The 20,334-nt window shown below is 40.7% G+C and overlaps 1 protein-coding gene across 1 annotated transcript in view; it reads left to right on the forward strand.

Annotated features, from left to right (window-relative positions):
- Window positions 1–17,830, forward strand: part of ntn1b (netrin 1b) — a 54,798-nt gene extending 36,968 nt beyond the window's left edge. The window contains exons 4-7 of the mRNA XM_084743445.1: window positions 2,289–2,438; window positions 4,641–4,694; window positions 7,977–8,051; window positions 16,293–17,830. Coding sequence (XP_084599571.1) covers window positions 2,289–2,438; window positions 4,641–4,694; window positions 7,977–8,051; window positions 16,293–16,612 — 599 coding nt within the window. The 3' untranslated portion in view covers window positions 16,613–17,830. The remainder of the gene's footprint in view (window positions 1–2,288; window positions 2,439–4,640; window positions 4,695–7,976; window positions 8,052–16,292) is intronic.
- Window positions 17,831–20,334: the final 2,504 nt, after the last annotated feature.

Below are 20,334 nucleotides of genomic sequence, written 5' to 3' on the forward strand. Positions count from 1 at the left end.
CTGTGACTTTTAACCCGCGAAGATCTACGGCTCATTGGAAATAGTGTTAGTTAAAGGCATTTTTAAAGCTACTACAAGTAACTATCATATTTTGTTGATTCTGGAGCCTCCTGTGGACAAAAGTGGTAGTGTTTCTGTAATAACCACATAATGAAAATGTCCTTTTTAGCTGCTAATGTACTATTCCCTTTAACTCTGCCAGGGAGTGTCAGGCATTAAGAATAACCATACAGAAGTAGCTGATCATCGCGCAGATGGTCTCGTTAACTTATAAAAACGTCAGCATTATATATATTATATGTTTCATTGCCAGTTAAAAACTCCTTGTAGTAGCTTTACAACAGAGATAGTGATTTAACAACAATATTAGATTGTTTTATGAGAAATCTCAAATTCTCTTAAGAGTATAGCTCTGTGGGCTGAATTTTTAGTATGTTGTTACAAATGTTGTTGACAGATATGAAAGTGTATCAATCTTTTCATCTAATTCTCTGGAGGGAGGAATTAAGAATATTTTTCAATATATTAAACAATTGCTTTAAATGTATGATTAAACTATGATTTGTCCGAGCTGTTCTTAAACACAACAGAAAGATGGTTTATTGTTGCGTCTCATTCCCAGGATGTCAGATGCCAACATTTTGGGTTGGAAAAGCATCCCAAGCACAGCAAATAATGAGAAATACAGGCAGGGGGCAGGGTGTCTGCAGATACAGCCGCCACCACACACACTGTTAGTGGGTCATTAGTCATGATTGAAAGGGATTGTGTTTCTGAGTCTATACATTGTTTCTCTGTTTTTAAGAAAATGTTTCATGTTGTGCCTTTCTGTGCAAAAGCAGGCACAGACTATGACTTAATAATGTTGGATTTTATGTCTTAAATTTTGTTGATCTGGTCCCACCCTGAAATATTATAGGCTTTAGAAGGTGACGCCCAGAACATAAACCCGCCCAAGTTTATGTTTCAGATTTTTATTTCAATCATTTATTGTAGACAAACACAACACAGTAGCAGGCAAAAGAAAACCTTGTTAGAAATGGTTAGACTGACTGAAACCTTCGCTCTATGATGTCATTTTTATTGTATGTTGCGTTATGTGATGATTACTTTATTGCATTTGTAGTTTCCATTTAACAGCCCTCCCTCATTTTTATGTAAAGAACATACGCGTGTTTAACTCTCAGAGGAAATTAACTGGATCCCTAAAAATCAGATTTCATTTCAACAAATACCAAGTGTATTTGAAGCTTCTATGATACAAATCGAGTTGAACAAAAACAAAGAAGTTAGGCCTTTTTAAAAAAGATTTAATAAGCATCTTGTTATGTTCATGAAGCTCCATAAATTCCAACTAAAAGCAACTCCAACCTCTACGGGACCACTTCAAGCAAATTTCAAATGACTCTGCTGCTACGTATAACACATGCAGGGCTAATAGGGAGGCTGGGCTTCCACTTCAAACACTGGCTTTATGGTGAATGTTTGGCAGAGCGCGCACACACACACACACACACACACACACACACACACACACACACACACACACACACACACAGAACGAATTTCTCACATTTAACTTGCGATCCCCCCAACTAACAGCTTAAACAGACTTTGAAGTGCGTTCCACTCGTCCATTAATGGGAAACATTATTCAGGCAGTATTTGCAAGGAACTCTTTGCCAAAAAGCTTTACATTGGAAACTCAATCTGAAGAGCACACAGTCTGTCTGATCACGACGGTGCACAGGACACAAAGCCCGCTCTCAAGAAGCTCAAAGACACATGTACTCCTAAGCACATACACACACGCACGCACAACACATGCCCACATACATTTTGCGTTACAAACTGTCTACCGATGCTATATGAAGGGAGCGAAATACTATAATTTATCAAGTTATTTACTCTTCTGCGTGCCTTCCAGAGCAGACCTAATGAAGAATCCTATGCTCATTATGGGTGGAGGGGAGCAGTGTAATTTGATTGAGGTTTTATGCTGGTGCAAGGCCCAGTTCCCCATCTGTGATGGTCTGGAAGGAAAACACAGCCTGCTCTAATGTGAATGATTTCTCACTAGCTTTTAGTGCTAAGATTACTTTTTATTATTGTATGGAATATGTAGAGTCAGCAGCAGAGGACAGACCAGAGACAGACTGTAGTCATTTGAAAGCTGATATTTGTTTTGTAATGGCCCTGGTTTTGTAAACCACTCATGTTCTCATTTTTCTATTTACAAGTTGTTTACTTCGGTATGTCTTTTTTTCCCCCCTCTTTTCCCTCCATAGCATGTGACTGTCATCCAGTTGGAGCAGCAGGGAAGACGTGTAACCAGACAACAGGCCAGTGCCCCTGCAAGGACGGAGTGACGGGAATCACCTGTAACCGCTGTGCCAAGGGCTACCAGCAGAGCCGCTCTCCCATTGCCCCCTGCATCAGTAAGGCAGACTTATATTAACACATGACCAAAAAAAATAGCATTTCTACATATTTTAATGCAGAAATTGTATATTAAAGGTTTAATGATAGCTAAAAAGGCAGTGCTTGATATGTACCAGCCAAGAGCATTTTTTACCTGCCCTGGTAACACAAAAGCTGTTCGTGGTCCATGGCGAAGGGCAAATAATTTTTTGATTTCCTTTGAAAAGTGCCTTGAATTACACATATGATGTTTGTCAATTTAAAAGATAATTTTACAAGTCGAGAAAGTTTCCATTATTTGAAAAACTGCTGAATTATGAGAGGCTCTGAAGATAAGTAATTAGAAAGACTAGTGACACCATGACTCTGTCCCTCCAAAAGCTAATATTAGCCGCTGAAGCTATGATGCCTGCGTGCTTTTGTACCAGGATGTAGTCACACGAGCAACGGGTCTTGCTCATTCCTTCTCTTCCCAGCTGATAAATGGTGCAGGAGTCACTAATGACACTCGTCAGGTAAGATAATGTTACAGTGATGGTGGTGTTAATGATGTGTATTGTGCGACACATGCGGTTTCACACAAAAACTAAACTACAACAAACCTGCAACAAACTGGGACTTTCTTGTCTTGCAAAATTATCTTCTAAACTGGCAAACATCACGTGTGATTTATGGCATAATTCAAATGGGAAAAAAACTATTTGTCTCTCAGTGTAGACTACCGTTCTTATCTTTTCCAAAGTGGTCCCATGATGCACACCAGAATGGGAGTAATGACATCGCCTCTCTGTAGTATATGTACCAGTCACTGCAGTCTCATAACAGTCTGTAAGGTCATACCTCTTTTGTGAAGCAGTTTGTACTCAGACAGAGAAGACTGAATAAAGGATGATGATGATGATGATGCACAGATAATAAGCTACAATAGCGACCTCTGAGTTGGACTCCAGTTCACCCTCAGAGGTGAATTCTTAGATGGCTCACTGTGAAAAATGAACCACCTCAGTTAAAAATAATTATGTAATAACTAATTGCCGGAGTTCCATTAAAATTAATTGATTGTGATATTTTTAAATGTCTAAATAACCATGCCTTTAGTTTAGCCAAACCCCACTGTCTCAGCTTTTGACACCTAGACTCCATCAGCCACAGCTAAGCCTGATAAGTACCTCCGGACAAGGCCTGAAAAGGACAGGAGGACATGCTTGTTACGCATGAATTCGTGGCTCACACTCATCTTGTGTTATTTTTGAGATATTTTGGATAGATATCTGGGTGTTTAAACCAGAGCCTGGATAAACAGACCATTAGAGCTCGCCTAACATGGCCTTGTGTGCCTTCAACACCGTTAACAGTCCGTCTCACAATAAATCCCGAGAATGAGTCCAAGGGAATGATGGCTGATATGTTTATTGGCTGTATCTGCTGCCTGCAGATTCCAGGCCCTCGGCAATAAACGCCAACGCCTCGCAGAAACAGAGATGGGTCGCTAGTAGCTGCTTTAGCTAGGAGCATCAAGTAGCTGCCTGGCATGAGCAGATAAGATAACAGCGATGTCTGGGAGGACATGAACACACCAACAATTGTCCACCATGTTGCTGGGTTTGACATTTCTGATAAAGTCATGTGTGGAAATTGGTCTCTGTGGACATTAGAGTGATGTGTTTGGCCAGGATCCACAACGATCATTTAAACCTGTGAACCTGCTGGAGCAGGATTTCTTTAATTTCGCTGGGAAGGTAACTAATGTGGTGTAAAAGTTGGAGGAAATGGGGTTGTTGAAGAGCAGAATATATTTGGTTTCTCGTATATTTTTTGAGATAATGTCTTTTGGTTTTAATAGACCGATATTAAATTTTTGTGATATCTAACTCCCTGCCAGCTACGACTTTAACAAGACCAGCGGCCTTGGCTCTCTGCACCTACAACATACCACAATCAGGAGAGAGCAGGACATTAATAGGAAACTCACAGTCTTGATACTACTTTTCAGCACATCTGTGTGTCAGAATCAGCTTTCACTAACAAGACATCCCATTAAATCCTGTAATTCATACGTGAATGCTCTAAGGTTTGTCACTTGGGGTAAAACTCTGCTCTTAGGAGAATAACCAGGAAATTGAGCTACATATTTTTCCTCATCACATAAGATTTATTTCTGTATGTATTGCAATATGATGACAGTGTAAAACCTGTATGTATTCTTCTCTTTGTCACAGAGATTCCAGTTGCATCTCCGACAGCAACTTACAGCAGCTACGAGGAGCCATCAGGTGAGTAACACAGCACATATTTTGCTGGTTTTAAAACAATAAAGCAACACAAAACATCTCTTGGATTAATAGAGCAAAAATGAGTACTGCAGTCACTTAGGCACTATAGATACTCGAGGACTTGAGGAAGCTCAGGCAGGCTGCAGGAACACTGCAGGAGGCAATACGAGCACAACATTGTAAGGTGACAGAAGAAGAGAGGAAGAGTCCTACACTGTTAGATGATCAGCTGTTTATAACTATCAGTTGTCTGTTCATGTAAATCTAAACTCGCCATCCTGCCAACAAAAGTCCACTGCTCTGAAAAGACTCACTGTGGAGTTCAGCCTGTCTTACTGTCTGCCAGAGTCAACTGACACATTGCACAATTCAACTGTTTTAAACATCTACTCCTTCTAAATGATTATTAATGATTTGTTACAAGTCATAAACAGACAGTAACTAATTTGGCAAACATTCAGCGTTAATCTGAAGTCAAATTAAAGTGAAAAGGTGAAACAAGTACAAGTTAAAAAGCGTAACAGAAATTTCAATGTAGGACACCACAGCTCTAATGATACATAATAGTCATTTTATGATTTATTACAGCAAATATATTACAGATTTCTCATTTAAAGTCATATCTTCGAGTGTATTTTTTTAAATTAATGTGCTTGTTTTTTTTAATCACAGCTCAATTGGACTAAAGTAACTACTTCTAAAGGTACAATTGTAATTGTATGTGCATTTCTTGCACATGCATGTTTTTCCATCCGCTCACAGTCTCACTCCTCCACTAAAACATGAGTCAGTGAGGTCTGACTGCTGCTAATGTAAACTCCAGATATTTTGCCAGTGCTCCCTGTGGCCTCGTTGCCTGTATTCCCAGCCTGCCCAGCAGCTTCCCCAGGGTTTCAGCCCTAATCTGATTACATGCTTCATTTGCACCAGTTTGTATTTCAATCAAGGCTGGCTGTGCCGACAGCGAAGCCCTGCCCGACCCTATTGTTCATGTGTTCTGACAAGGGTCTCCATGTTGGGCTGCTGACATTAGATCATTTGCAAGAAAGTGTTTACCTGCAGCTTTTGTTTAATGTCTGTGTTTGTCCTTTACTGGCTGATTATGATGACTATTCATAAATGCAAACCTGCTGCCGCAGCTGTTCACATATTTTTCCTCTTACCTTTAGTGCTATTTATCCATCTAGACTGTGTTGGTGTAAGTTGCTCAGTTTTAGCAGCTTGTGGAGCTCAAAGCACCAAAAAGTACATCTGAGAAACTCAAAATCAGTGTCTGTTTATTCAAGATAATCAACAGACCTTGTTGTGAGCAGTTTCATGTAAGAACTATTTTAACTCTATGCTAAAATCTGGCAGAACTACTTTCTTTCTATCAGAAACTGCTCACAACAAGATCTGTGGATTATGTTGAGTAACTGGGTCATGATTTCTGGAAAGACACATTGCTCTTGAGTTTTTCCTCTTTTTTTTTGGTGCTTTGAGTACCGCAGACCAAGTGCCATTTATTGCCATAATGTTAGAGATAAGGGAGACGTCTCTGCAGCTGATATCATAAAAAATCTGCAGCTCACACGCTAGGTAGCGCTAGGTAGGTAAGGTATGGTAAGAGAAATTTTGGGCTGAACTGTCCCTTAAATTATTTATTAAATTAGAGCTCATTAATTAGTTTTTACCAAGATAAAGTTTTGGTTAAACAGGCTGAGTCACCTCTGATCATCGATCAGTGTCTGATGAGAGTGGCGCCACTGACTTCATTCTGCTTTGTTGTGAGTCCCACTTCCTACTATAGTGACTGCCGAAGCTGTGTGGAGTTTGGATTCCTGTCAGAAACTCCACACAGTCACCACCCTCCAAATTAGGAGCAGTGTGGTCCCCAGGGACCCCGCAGAATGAACGTGGCACTGCTGCAGAGACACACAAAGGGGGCGTTTGTCCTCGCAGCAGGAGATTGGACCTTAATGAGAGCTGTGGGTGTAATGGCCCAGTGCGGCGATTGCGCTAAGGGGCTAATGGGCAACGTCAGCTATCAAAGGGAGGTATGATAAAGGCCCCCAGGGGCCAGCGGGAGATAAAGAGGCCCCCCGCCCTCAGCACTTCATTTACATGGAAATCAGGCATGCTCGATATGGACTCGTCAAATTCATTTACTTTGGGATTTCCTCTTTTCTTATTTCTCCCGCCACCCCAGAAAGCTGCCCAGCATTCCAGCAGAAATGCTTTCTCTACATACATGAATTCGATCCTCATCCCACGTCCCAAACCGCTCTTTTTTTTTTTTTTTTTTTTTTGAGAGGGAGGAGAGGGGCGTTTTTTTCTTCCTCAATCATTACCCAGGCAACCTCATTCACACAGAGTATAATGGGGAAGAAAGGGGAAGACTGGACAGAGGGCTGGAAGAAATAATGAAGTTTGTCCATATTCAGGCAAGCTGAAAGGTCCCCCCTCTCTCTCAACTGCCCCCTCCTTTCTCTTCAGACTGCCCAGCCCAGCTTTCCCACCCCCCCAGAAAAGAGCACAAGGCTTATTGCTCTGGGAGAGGCGGAGTGGGAGGGGGGCAACACTCAGAGATGATCTGGTTCCAATTTGTGTCAGTCAGTGGAAAGTGGAGGGAACAAATGATTTCAATTTTCAGTTTGGCCTCTGGTCCCACCACCAGCTCCCTCATTACAAAAGGTACCTGGCGCAGTGACAGCGCGACAGCAGTGGCCATCGATAAAGTCCTGTGGCGAGCTAACCCAGGTGCACACACACTAGTGTAAAGGATCACTGAGACATTAATCATAACTCTGTGAGCTTCTTTCTCTAGGGAACATTCAGCCTCAGCTCGTGTTCAGAGTATTCACTTTCTTGCCTCATGTGGCTCAGACGCTGTTAAGGGTCCCTGCTAATTTTTGGTAGGTCACCAGCTAATTCTCCCCCGTGACCTTCTTTTGTGCAGGGGCGACCTCCATAGCCCACAGAGCACACACAATGCATGCCAGGACACTGACGAGGGAGCGGGCTGGACTGGAAAAGTTGAGAGGAGTATAGTAGGAGTGTGTTGACAGACACAGGAGGATCTGTGTAAGCTATAATCCATTTCACAGTGGCACTTTGAAGGCATCTTGGAGACCCTGGGGGCACAAATGGTGTGATGCAAGGGACCACATTTAAAGTCCATCCTGCTGGAGCCCGGCCTGATGATGCTGGAACACAGCTTTTTATGAGAGAAGGCCTTTTATCGCAAGTTGAAATGTGCCATCTAACTTTGACTCTTCCTTTCCCTCTCACCTCTTTCCCCAGATTGTGAATCTCACTGTAAAGCTTCCAAGGGAAAGATGAAGATCACTATGAAGAAGTACTGCAAAAAAGACTACGGTGAGTGAGTCCAATATGCAGGAATGTGCGCTGCCAGACGTCAGCCAGCAGTCAAGAGGTCAGATGTCTCAATTAATCAGATCCTGAACAAAGCCAATCCACACCCTGCTGCTGCTCTCCATGTTTCTGTGATGGCTTACTTACACAGCCGGAGGCAATGTCCGCTAATACAGATTAATCTGAAAACATATTTTCTCTCTTTTGTGGGCTTCCATACACGCCGCACTGACAATTCCCACCCCCGAAAACGGAGGTTTTCAAAAATCGTTCTCCAGAGTGGATCATTTTTGAAGTCTTGACAAGAAAAACTGAGCTTTCCAAGACACAACTGTGAGCCAACATGCTGTCACTCATTTCTTGTGCTGACACAGCTGACACGATCGCACAGTAGTATGTGTGTCAATCAGTGAAACACAGGTGTTTTCATTGACATATTTCTCTTTTTCTATCATGGGTAGCATTTACGCTCACTAATAAAAAAAATCACTATTAGTCATATGAACATAGAAACTGTGGATAAGTCTGACAAAACACCTCTATTGTGAAACACAGATCATAGAGAAGGATGGAGCTCCACCCAGCTGGGGCCAAACAGAATTAAGCAATATTTGTCAAAATGATCTATAGATTTAGCCACTGTCCTTACCAGATGTTCATGGTAAGGAAATCATGAAATCAAGAAAAGAAAAAATTACCTAGAACAACAGTATATTGTTTGGCAAATTTATGGAAGAAGACTTGAAAATCCAAGTTTGGATAGAATGTGATTTGCCACGCAAAGTGTCTTTAATTGAATCCCAACTGGTGTTGAGCAGAACTTTTAAAGGAATAGTTTGACATTTTGGGAAATATGATTATTTGCTCTCTTGCTCAGATTTCAATGAGAAGGTCAATATCATTCATATGTTGGTCAGGTAAACAAGTAGTTGTAGTCAGCAGCTAGTTATCTTAGCTTGGCATGAAAAGTGGAAACAGCTAGCCTGGTTCTGCCCAAGAATAAAATCCACCATTCAGCACCTCTAACCGGTTAATTCGACTGGGCATGGTACATCTTCACTGCCGTTTTGACCCATGCATCACGTGGCTGCATGCCTCCACCAGCATTCTTCCGGATTCTCTCTGCTTTTTCAGTGTCTGACTTCCTGCCTGCTCGATCTGCTCTGTGCAGATTGACACGGCATCCGTCAAAAATAGACTCCGGGCTTATTTGAAGTGGAGTGGAATGCAGAGAGCTGAAACGCTGCTGGCGGGATAACAAGCGTCTAGAATGGCAGCTATCAGCTCCGGCGACATGGTGCAGCCATAAAGCTCATTAATTAACAAGATATAATGTGTTACAGGTACTGTAGAGTTCTGCAGAGATTACATATTTTGTAGGCTAGCAAAGAAATTAGCATCACTCTGGTTCCCCCAACAAAAAGCCAGTGGGATTTTCCCACTGAATTTGGAATTAGTGAAAAGCAAACACCAGAGGTAAAAAGCTAACATTCAGCTATCAACAAAACCTCCCACAGTCACATAACTGAACGTCACCCTAACTAAGTGACCTGTGCTCGGCATGATGACGTTAAGATGCGGAAAAGCTTCAAAATTCATAAGTGGGGTATTTACTGACGTATTTTATGTCATAAAAAAAAAGGTCTCTTATCCCATTGTCTTTATGACGAGCAAACCAGAGGTGCAAATAAACAAACTCACTTCCTTATTGTAATACTCATTCTTGCAGCACTCTGCCGAGCACATTATGTTACCTTTAGTCAGAGCCCAGCTAGCTGTTCATCCTGTTTCTAGTCTTTAACATGCCTATTAGGACCTCTAACGCATTATGTCTTAATTGTTTAAAGTACCAAAACTGAAGATGAAAATGTGAATTTGCCATTTTATGGAGGTTATGTGTGTTTCTTGGCTGGGTGCAGTGACTTGGTCTCTGCTGGTTGCTTGGGTTTTGTTAGCTTTGGACAGAGCCAGGCTAGCTGTTTCCCTCTGTTTCCAGTCTTTGTGTTACACTAAGCTAATTGACTGCCTGCTCCAACTACATATTTAACCATACAGAGATGAGCGTGGTGTCAATCTTCTCATCTAACTCTCAATAAGAAAGCAAACAGACATACTGCCTCAAATGTCAAACTATTCTTTTAACTGTATACATACTTTGAAACAGTGCTGGCACCTAATACAAATGAAACATGAACAAGCTGAATATTTCCTGAAAGTCATTTTCAAAACTTAACAGGACAGGCAGAGCAATGTGCAGTCATTCCTTTGAGGACTGCCTAAGATATGTTGTTGTTTATCTGCTGTACCTAAATATACTGTATTGAGCTAAGCCTCTGCACCTCCTGGCTCCATCAAACTGTGGATATCCGAACTATGGTTAACATATGCTAGACTTAGGTTAAACCCTAACCCTAACCCCGGTAGACACTGGAGAAGCTTTGTCCAGCAAAGTCACCCTGAGGCATTTGGCAAAACTTTGAGACGTTTTAGAGCAAACCCCAAAGTGATAAGAGAAGCCAAGACACACAGTGATCACGATCATTATGTTGTTGATGAATTCACAGAACAAGTAGTGCAGCTGAAATACATCTAAGAATACCGTGCCAGGTAAATAAATATCACGTTACAGGATCTGAAATTATAAATTAAGTTACTGAGACCACCAAAATACAGCAAAGACAGCTGCGTCTCACAAGTCTCACAGCTCAGAACAAGAAGGAAATAAGATATTTAAATGTTTTTTAGTGATTGATGATACCGGTCCATTATCCCTCAACAAAAACCAGAACAATACAAGAGCATCATACCTGTAATTCCAACGCAGGAAGATATGAGGCGGCGGTAAAATATCCCACTGTGTAGCTCTACTTTCACTCACATGGCAAATGATCCACTCTGCTCTTTGGATTTTCTGCACCATTAATCATTGCAATATAGTGGTTTGTCAGTTATCAGTGGAGCCACATCTGTAAATCACAGAGACAGAAAAAAAAAACCTTTGAGGCAGATCCAGTGTTACACAGGATATCTTTTACCTTCGGCCAGGTTTTTCTCAAGTGTTGTATCCACTAAACGAACAATGTGAAATGAAAACAATCTCCATCCAGATGGGATTTCCGGCACCATTTTAGGAATAATCTAAGTCCATAATAACACTCCTGATGCAAAGTGAAAAAGTTTGCTGTGGCCCTGACTAAAGAGGAAAAGGACCATCCAGATTATTACCACGCCAAAGGTCAAAAGCCAGCATCCGTGATGGTGTGGGAGTGTGTCAGTGCTCAGGACATGGCTAACTGTTTCACCTGTGAAGGCCCCATTAATGCTGAAAGGTACATACAGGTTTTGGAGCAACAAATGCTGCCATCCAGACAACTTTTTCAGAGATGTCCCTACTTATTTCAGCAAGGCAATGACAAGAAACCTTCGACATGTGTTACAACAGTGTGGGTTCATGGTTAAAGAGTTCAGGTATCTAACTAATCTGCCTGCAGTCCAGTCCTGTCATTGAAAATGTGTGGCGCATTATGAAGACCTGAAATCGTATATTAAGCAAGAATGAGAAATAAGTCAACCTTCAAAAATTTCAGCAGTTAGTGTCCTCAGTTCCCAAACACTTACTGAGCGTTGGTAAAAGAAAGGTGACGTTTCTATAAACGTGTTGCAGCCAAACTCTAGGACAGAGAAGGAATGTCTCTTTTCTTAAAACATCAGTAACGGTAACATTAGATAATGCTCACTGGCTGCTGTGGCTGTTGACTCGTCTGACAGCAAAGTCCAGTAATCAAGGTAATCAAGGCACAGATTAAAAGGCAGGTAAAGATCTGTAATGGCATTAAAGCAACAGCCAGCCTCGCAGCATCTGTAAGGGCTGTGGTGTGGCGAATCAGGGGATGACAGGTTGTGACTGATACGACCCAGTCAGGAAGCACACGTGGGTGTCTGCATCATTGTTTCCAAAAGTCTTTCTGCCCGTCCAGACTGAAACTCAACCCCAGATTTTTAAAAACTGAAACAGGGCCAGCAGCATTTCCAAACGTCTTTGTTTTAGGTGTTCTAAAAAGCTGGAGTATTGAAGACACCAAAAAAAAACAAAAAAAACGTAGTAATGTGGGTGTAGCTTTCACTCTTCTAGAAAACTTTCAGTTCCCGTAGTGTTAATTTCTTTCAGAGATGACTAACTTGTCTCCCATTCAAAATCATCATTGGTGAAACTTCATCAGTCTGTCAGAAGAACAGCTTTATACACTTTAAAAGGCATCCAACTGAAAATTGGCCAAATTTATTTTATTCCCTCTTACAGCTGAGTAGACAGTAATTCAGGCCATTTGTTGCATTTTTTTGTTGCCAAATGCAGCCATTATTCATATTTCCACTGATTTAAATCTTAATCGTCAGAGCTGAGACAAGCCCTGCATCTATAAATCAGTCAGGCTGATTCAAGCAAAGCAGGCGGTTCCTGTCGGTTTTCTCTGAAGTTCCTCAAAAAAGTCTGGAAGCAGATGATTCTGCCTGAACCGCGCCGAAGCAGTATGGCAGACATCATTGCTTAGCATGCGTTCCCTTTGCCTCTGTATAATTCATTTCTCAGGCCTGTCGCCTTGCTTTTGTGGGGCTTCAGAGTCTCTCCTCTGTTCTTCGGGGGCCACAACCCCCATGTGTGAGTGGTGATGCAGGCCCCCGGGGGTCACGGGAAGGGGCCCCCTGTTTAAACACAGTTGTGCGCTCCCATTCCTCAGGGCACAAACAGGTGGTAAATTAGGCAGACGGTGACGGATTGCCACCCTGGAGAGAAAGAAATATGTTTTGTTTATTCAATTTTTGTTTTTCATCACTGGCGTAGCTACGGAGACGACCGACACAAAGGGATTATATTCTCGCCTGACACCCGCCTCTGCATACACGCACCCTCCCTCTCCCTGCCACCAGGAGGACAATGAATCAAAGGGCCGCGTGTTTACTGACGCTCCGGGATAGTGCTCAAAGGCAAGGCCCCCCAGCCTCCCCAGCCACCCCTCTGCGCTCACCCAAGGGTAACAGGTCCCTGATCATTCACTCAGCTGATAACCAGAGGGGACAGGGGCCTCAGTGCGGTAATTAAGCGAGCTCTAATTTCATTAGCCCTTGCTTGTTGGTGGCATGCAGTGTCAAGCCGCAGCACACTGCCCAAAGAAGACAAACCCAGCTGGAAGTCTGGCTGTGAGGGAGGCTCGGCTGGCAGCTATTGTGCGAGTGCAGGATCATCTCACACTTATCTCGTCTCCCTCACTGTCCGTCTCACCAAACAGTGTCAGCATGCAGTATTTTGTAATAGCTTGTTTGACCCTGCGCTCTCAGTCTCTCTCTGGTGTCTATTTAGCTCAGACCAAGTGGCAGAAGGTGTGTGCGTGTGGATTTGTGTGTGTTTAAATACACTGCGCAGACTGAGAACATACTTGAGAGAGAAAGAAAAAAAAGAGGCAGACACTGACAGAGAGACTGAGCCTGGACGCTGTAACCGAGTCTCCTCCTCGGCCTGGACAGGAGAGCTATCTCCGCTGGATTCTCACGCTGCGGAGTTGGATGGGGCTCTGGGAGCAGAACCCGGATAGCTCATGAGGTCGGAAACACATCCCGATTCTCCTGGAACTTTTCTGTGGCTGGGAAGACAAATAGTGGCCCCTCCTCCCCCCCTCTCACACACCCTCTATGTGTCTGGATGAAGGAGAGGGCTGCAATGAATGGCAGGGCTGTGAGAGCTCGCTCTACTCAGCCCAACAAACCTTCTTTCTTCTGAAATTGTGTGCAATTTGCTCACGCCATGCATTGACACACATACTCAAACACCCCACTCCTCCGGTTCTCCTCATTCTTGGCAGCGAGAGAGGACGACTGATGAACACCAAAAGTGATCATGTTCAGCCAGAAAGGCAAAGAAAGGCAAACCTAACTAGTTGTTTGAAAAGATAATACAGAAATACATTTTGGATATCATGACAAACTATTTGTTTTATCTTAACGAATGTTAGTGTCTGGGCTGCCTTAAAGTTTTCAGTTGACGGGATTTGAAAATTCAAGTTGAGGTAGTTGAGGTTTTCAAAACAAATAAATAAACTTGATAATAATTCAGTTATACTTCAGTTAGTGTCTCATCTGCCTTAAAAATTTAAGTTTTTCAAATTTCAAAAGATAAACTGAGTCAAAACTTTTCTAGTCAAACAAACTTCATATCGATTCAGTTGGACATGTTCAATACGCTTAAGATATTAGGTTGAACAAAGTCTTCAGTCAAACTGACAAACATTTAAAATATGTAATATTTAACATGTTTATGAACTTTTAATTAACTAATTCAATATAAACCTTCATCATGGTTCGCAGTGTGTTTCAAAAAGAATGGTCTCAGGAGAGTTTTGACTCTCAAACAGTGCATACTGGGAAGTCTGATAATATGCTGATCATTTTTCTTTAGAAACTTTGATTTGTAAATTAAACTCTACAGTTCATTCATTCAACTTTTCAACTTTGAAGTCTTAAGACTTCATGTTAGAAGAACTCATGTTTGGAATTCTGACGTGTTCTGAAAATAAATGCTAGAAATTTGAACTTGAATAAATAAATATTGTGTATTTACATCAAGTTAAAAAGAAAAGATCAGTATTTTGTTTACTTGCAAGTGCCCCACGACCCCACAATATGCAATAAAATGCACAGGAATTGTTTAAGCATTAATGGTTAAACTATTTAATGAGTTCTAGATAGAAGATAAATATAAGATTTGTTACTCTTGTTTGAATGAGTCTTTCCCATCATCTTCTCCAATCTTCTCCAGATCTGATTAATTCTCACACTTGTGAGTGAACCCCCCTCACACACTTAAAAGTTAATAGCACATTCCAAGCTAAACCCACGGGGTAAAGCACTTCACTTCAAGCACAGATTAGCTCCATCGCCGTTGAGCTGTTTGCCTCTTGTTGCAATCAGCGTGATGAAGTAATAGCTGCTTCATCTGACGGAGAATCCGTGCAGGGGATTTTCTGCGAAAGGGAGCTTTACTCATGTCCTGGTATGAAAATGTCCGTTTCAAGTGGTGTTCCAATAGTTACCAGGTTTAGCTGCATTTAGCCTGAGGTTGACAATGTTCAGATGTTCGGGGTCCACTTTAACACCTGATAGACCAACTGGAGAGATTTCTTTCAGAAGTTATATCGTTAGCAGATGTGCTATTCTTCTATTAAAAGGTATCTTTTTGGTCATTTATTTTTGCACAGAAAGTATTCAATATCCACTTCTCTCGATATCCGCCTGGCCACCTGAAGGAAAAGTGTTTCTCTCCTCCTCAGAGGGAAGTGTGCTTTCAGATGTCCGATGCCAGCAACCTTTGTGCTCGCACAGGGAGCACTATGGCAACTGTTGCTGTAATAGGGAGTATGCTCAGGAGCGCAACAATGAAAGGTCAGAGGTCAGAGATGAAGGGAGGGTGACACGCAACAAAGACAGAAATCTCTGGGTCATGTTTATACAGCGGGTTTTATTGGACCTTTTATACAAAGTTGTGTAAAAGTGTTGGCATCTGTCTGTGGCCTCAGATGCCAAGACTTTAAAAAAGAAGGTGTGAAAGTTTGTCAGTAGTTTCAAACTTTTTTGTTTGATGTGCTCCACCGGCCTATTAGATGAGCTCAAGTACACCTTCATCAACACTACGTCATGTTCCAAATGTGTTCATTTAAATTGATTTTTAACACTATATATGAAGGTCATGTAAGTACTCAAGCACTCAATAATCAACTATGATATTATACTGCATATGTAAGGCTTTATAAAACTCTTCATAAATGTTCGAATGAATTATGAAATTAAAATAGAGGCAGAGTGGCGGGTCATGACTTTGCCCTCAGAGGAAAAAAAATCAGTATCTGCTGTCCTGTGGGAAATCGCCGTAGGTCAGTGCTTTCAAAAGTGTCATGATGTTTAATCAGCATCATTAACACATTTGGGAACCAATCAGAGAAAAATAAACCTTTTGTGTTCATAGAAAAGTCTGAGATCATTTACATCAACACATAGAAAATAAGAGCAAAAAAAAAAAAGCGTTCATAATTTAGTAGTTGTAATTTATCTTTTTGTTGAGAGTATATTTTAACTATAGATCTCTGCTTGCTTGCTAACACTGAATTGCATTGTGGTGTTAAAAGTTTACAGCTGATATATGTGCTCAGAGTATCCCTGGTTTATGTTACAAATCTCTCCTCTCTTCTCCTCCACCAGCTGTCCAAGTGCACGTTCTGAAAGGAGACAAGGCAGGCGAGTGGTGGAAGTTCACTGTCAACATCATTTCTGTGTACAAACAAGGCGAGCACCGCATCCGCCGCGGGGACCAGCTGCTGTGGGTGCGCGCCAAAGACGTGGCCTGCAAATGCCCAAAGATCAAGCCCGGGAGGAAGTACCTGCTCCTGGGTACAGACGATGATTCCCCCGGGCAGAGCGGCGTGGTGGCAGACAAGGGGAGCCTGCTCATCCCTTGGAAGGACCTGTGGGGCCGCCGGCTGAGGAAGTTCCAACAGCGCGACAAGAGGGGAAAGTGCTAAAAGTCGCCGGAGAGGAGAGAGGAAGAGAGAGAGCGATTGAGGGAGCGGTGGAGGCAAAAAAATAATGTGTCCACTGGGATGAATGCAAGGAAGAGGAGAGGATGAATGAAGAAAATGAACTGGAAGAGTCTAAGATAGAAAGACACAGGTGAAAAGTAGGAGAGATGGGGGAATGACTGAGTGCTGCTGCTCTGAGTTGGAGCGAAGAGTTTAGTGTTTTTTTTTTTTTTAGGAACTTTTGTGAAGGAGCTCATTCTACAGTTGTTCTGTCTCTGTTTGTCTTTCAAGGTTTGTTTTGTTGTGTAATTGCAGAGTTTGCACCTAATGTTACATGTCACATCCTGACTATTTTACCCATGATGCCGTTTTTGTTGTTTTTTTTACAGTCCCTTGTTCAGTTGTTTGTAAGAGCAACGCGTCTACTGTATCACCCTTTTGTATTTAAGAGGATCTATTTCCATTGTGCTGTGTGAAGCATTCTCTAGTTAAATGAAGAGAGGCACTGAGGGACTCCACTCATGTATGATACGTTGCTCATGTGTGCTGCCAAACTTTGGATAAACTTTTTCAACAGCTGAAAAGTTGTGAAATTATTCATAACTGTGGAAAATATAATAGGTGCCATTTTGCCCAAGAGCTCCCTGCTAATATGTGAGTGTTACCTCAGTGGGAACAAAATGCCATAATGATCCTCTGCTCGTTCTGTATAATGATCATCTTTCACATTACATGCAAGTCTTTGCTCAGCGCTTATTGATATATCGACACTATGTTGTGGTTGTGACCTCTGCAATGTAAAGTAACCATACGAGCATACATAGACATTTTTAGTAGGTGATGCCGGCCGTAGCATCAACTAGATTTAGAGTAGACATGTCAACCATGCACTTATTTTTACTAGTCAAAACTTTAGAACATATGAGATATGTTCACATTTTTAGAGACATCCAAAAAGAAAAGAAGTCCCAGTAACACTTCATAATAACCACAATTAATAAATGGTAAATTGTCAGTCAATTAAACTTTAGTAAATAGTTATTTTACTGCTCACAAACATTCAAATAATGTTTATATGTGCTTTGTTAACCACTTAAGTAACTGTAAGGTTGTATAAACATCAGTTGAAACTTCATAATGGCCAGCAAAGTAATGTTTATAGATGCACGACACGGTATTTATTAACCATTTACAAAGCATTATAATAACCACTTACAACTTTACTATAACCATCCAGATAATGTTTAGAATTACGTTTGCATGTTTTCTTTCAATGCAGCAGCCTCTCTGGTGTCAGTTTTGCATGTACAGGGTCTGCAGTAAACTTTGAAAAATAATAATAAAATGCAATGTCTGGGTAGACTTTCAAAATAAATGCACAAAAACTACTCGGATAGGTTTAGAAACAAAACTACGTCCGTAGGTTCAGGAAAAGAAGTTTGCTATGAGTTAAAATAAGTATGTTACATATGTAAGTTTATGAACATAATGCAACGTAAATAAATGACATGCATAAGTATGTAAGGTATGATAATCATCAGCTGCAATTATTTAATATCCATCCAAGTAATGTTTAGAGACAATTTACAAAAAATTATTAACCATTAAGTGTAAACTAATTATTTTATCTCACACAGCTAAAGATAAAATATCATGAATTATAGCATGACTAATGATTAGTACAAATAATTCATCACATTGTTTGTTAACAGTGAAATAACTTAGTAAAGTTTAACTAACTATCAATTTACTATATATAAATGAAGGTTATTATCAAGTGTTACCGAAATCCCGCTCTGCACCACAAACCCTGCCTGCCCCACTGATGACTGATCTGTATGGACTGATGTTTCTGGTTGTCACAGCTACAGATAACTCAGAATTTAATGTTTATTTTCTAATAAAGGACTAAATGTAAGTTGGATGTCCCGAATATTTGTGAGTGAGAGAACTGATGAAATGAATCCTCTCACTCCATTCAAAAAAAAAGAAGAGAGAGCGAGAGAGAATATCTACCTATCAAGCAATCCTCATACCACTGACATGATGCATGCTCACTATTTACTGTAGCTGATTGATAGCTAACAATGATTGTGAATTATGTACACATTTAATTTGTATACAGTATTCAATGTTGTGGGAAAATAACCTGTGGAGTGATAAAATATCACAGATGTTTATTGTACAGTGCGTTCAGCACGCTGTGTCAAATGTTCGTCACCTCAAATCAACTTTTTGAGGACTGGAATCCATTATCAAGACTTGGTACTCAACAAAAAGGCATGACTGATTGTCTACATGTTATATAGCTGTATAGTATTACTTTTTTATTTTTTTGTTAAACATTAACTAGATCTATCTCCGTGTGAATTTAACCAGAGTTTTAAATACTAGAGGCTTAATAAATGGAAATGAATGTCAGAGAAATGTCTCATGTTTACGTGAGCACCCAGAGGATCACACACTCTCTTACACACTGAGATGACAAAAAACATACACAGTGCATACACGCATATGCAGGACCACACCCAAATACACACATGTGCACACACACACACACACATAAATACAAGGGTACACCTCAGTACTCTGTGCATCATACTGTATGTCCAACGCACTTACAGAGTCTCTGCCAACACACACGTACCGACCGACACACTGCAGAAAGGTACTCTCCCTGCCAGACTTCAGCTCTCCATAAATATTATATCTGAATAATTATCTCTGCTCATGTTTATACATTGGCTTGTACATGTTGTTTAGCAGTGTCCATTGCAAATGGTTGTGTAATGTCTTGTAATACTAATATATTATGTTTATCACAAATGAATATATTTAATGACACATGAAACAATGTGGCTTTTGTGGTTTTTATTTTTGATCTTTTATTTTTTACTTTTTGCATTGAATTGTAGATGGCTGTAATGTTGATAAGTGTTTGGCTATTTAACAGCCTGATAGAACTGAAAATTAATTCATCTGAAATAAAGCTGTGTAAAAAAAAAACAAAAACAAAAGCAATTTGAGAATCTAAGCTGAAATGACATTTTTAGTTCTTTTCAAAAAGTGTCATTATTTTCACAGCATGGCAATACACCACACACAGACATTTAAAGGAGCAATATGTAACAATATGTGTGTTCAAAAATGAGTACAGCAGTTTAAATAGTGAGTTAGAGCCGTAGATGGTATATTAAGATGGGTGAAATCTTTTTTAATATACCATCTATGGTTAAAGCAAGTTGCTTCCTCTCCTCCCCAGACTCGAGGAAACTCAGGCAGGCATCAGGGACGCTGCAGGAGCACAAGATGAGTCCAACATTGTAATCTGATTATAACAAAGAGTCCTACGCTGTATCAGCTGTTTATAACTCTCAATTGTCTGTCAGTCTAAAGTTTGACTGCACTTTCTCATCTCATTTCATTGGGTAAATAAAGGATGTTAGTACAAGGTAATTAGACGAGATTAGGGAATAAGGCGGTGACATATTTGTGTTTAAAAGGACTAAAAGGGATAAATTACACAATTATTTTTTCTTTTTTTACTGATTACCTATTTAATAATTATGGGGTGCAGTAACATTATTACAGGGTAACAAGCCAAGAAAAATAGGGGGAACAAGTTCATATTGTTGATATTACAATGAAATTTATTATGGTATCATTTATTTTAAAATGATGACAATTTACATTATTGTTGTTGCTGAGAAACAAAACAGATGAGG

The sequence above is a fragment of the Lutjanus erythropterus genome, chromosome 19 (genome assembly GCF_056507025.1).
Source record: "Lutjanus erythropterus isolate fLutEry1 chromosome 19, fLutEry1.hap2, whole genome shotgun sequence".
In the NCBI taxonomy this organism is placed as follows: Eukaryota; Metazoa; Chordata; class Actinopteri; order Lutjaniformes; family Lutjanidae; genus Lutjanus; species Lutjanus erythropterus.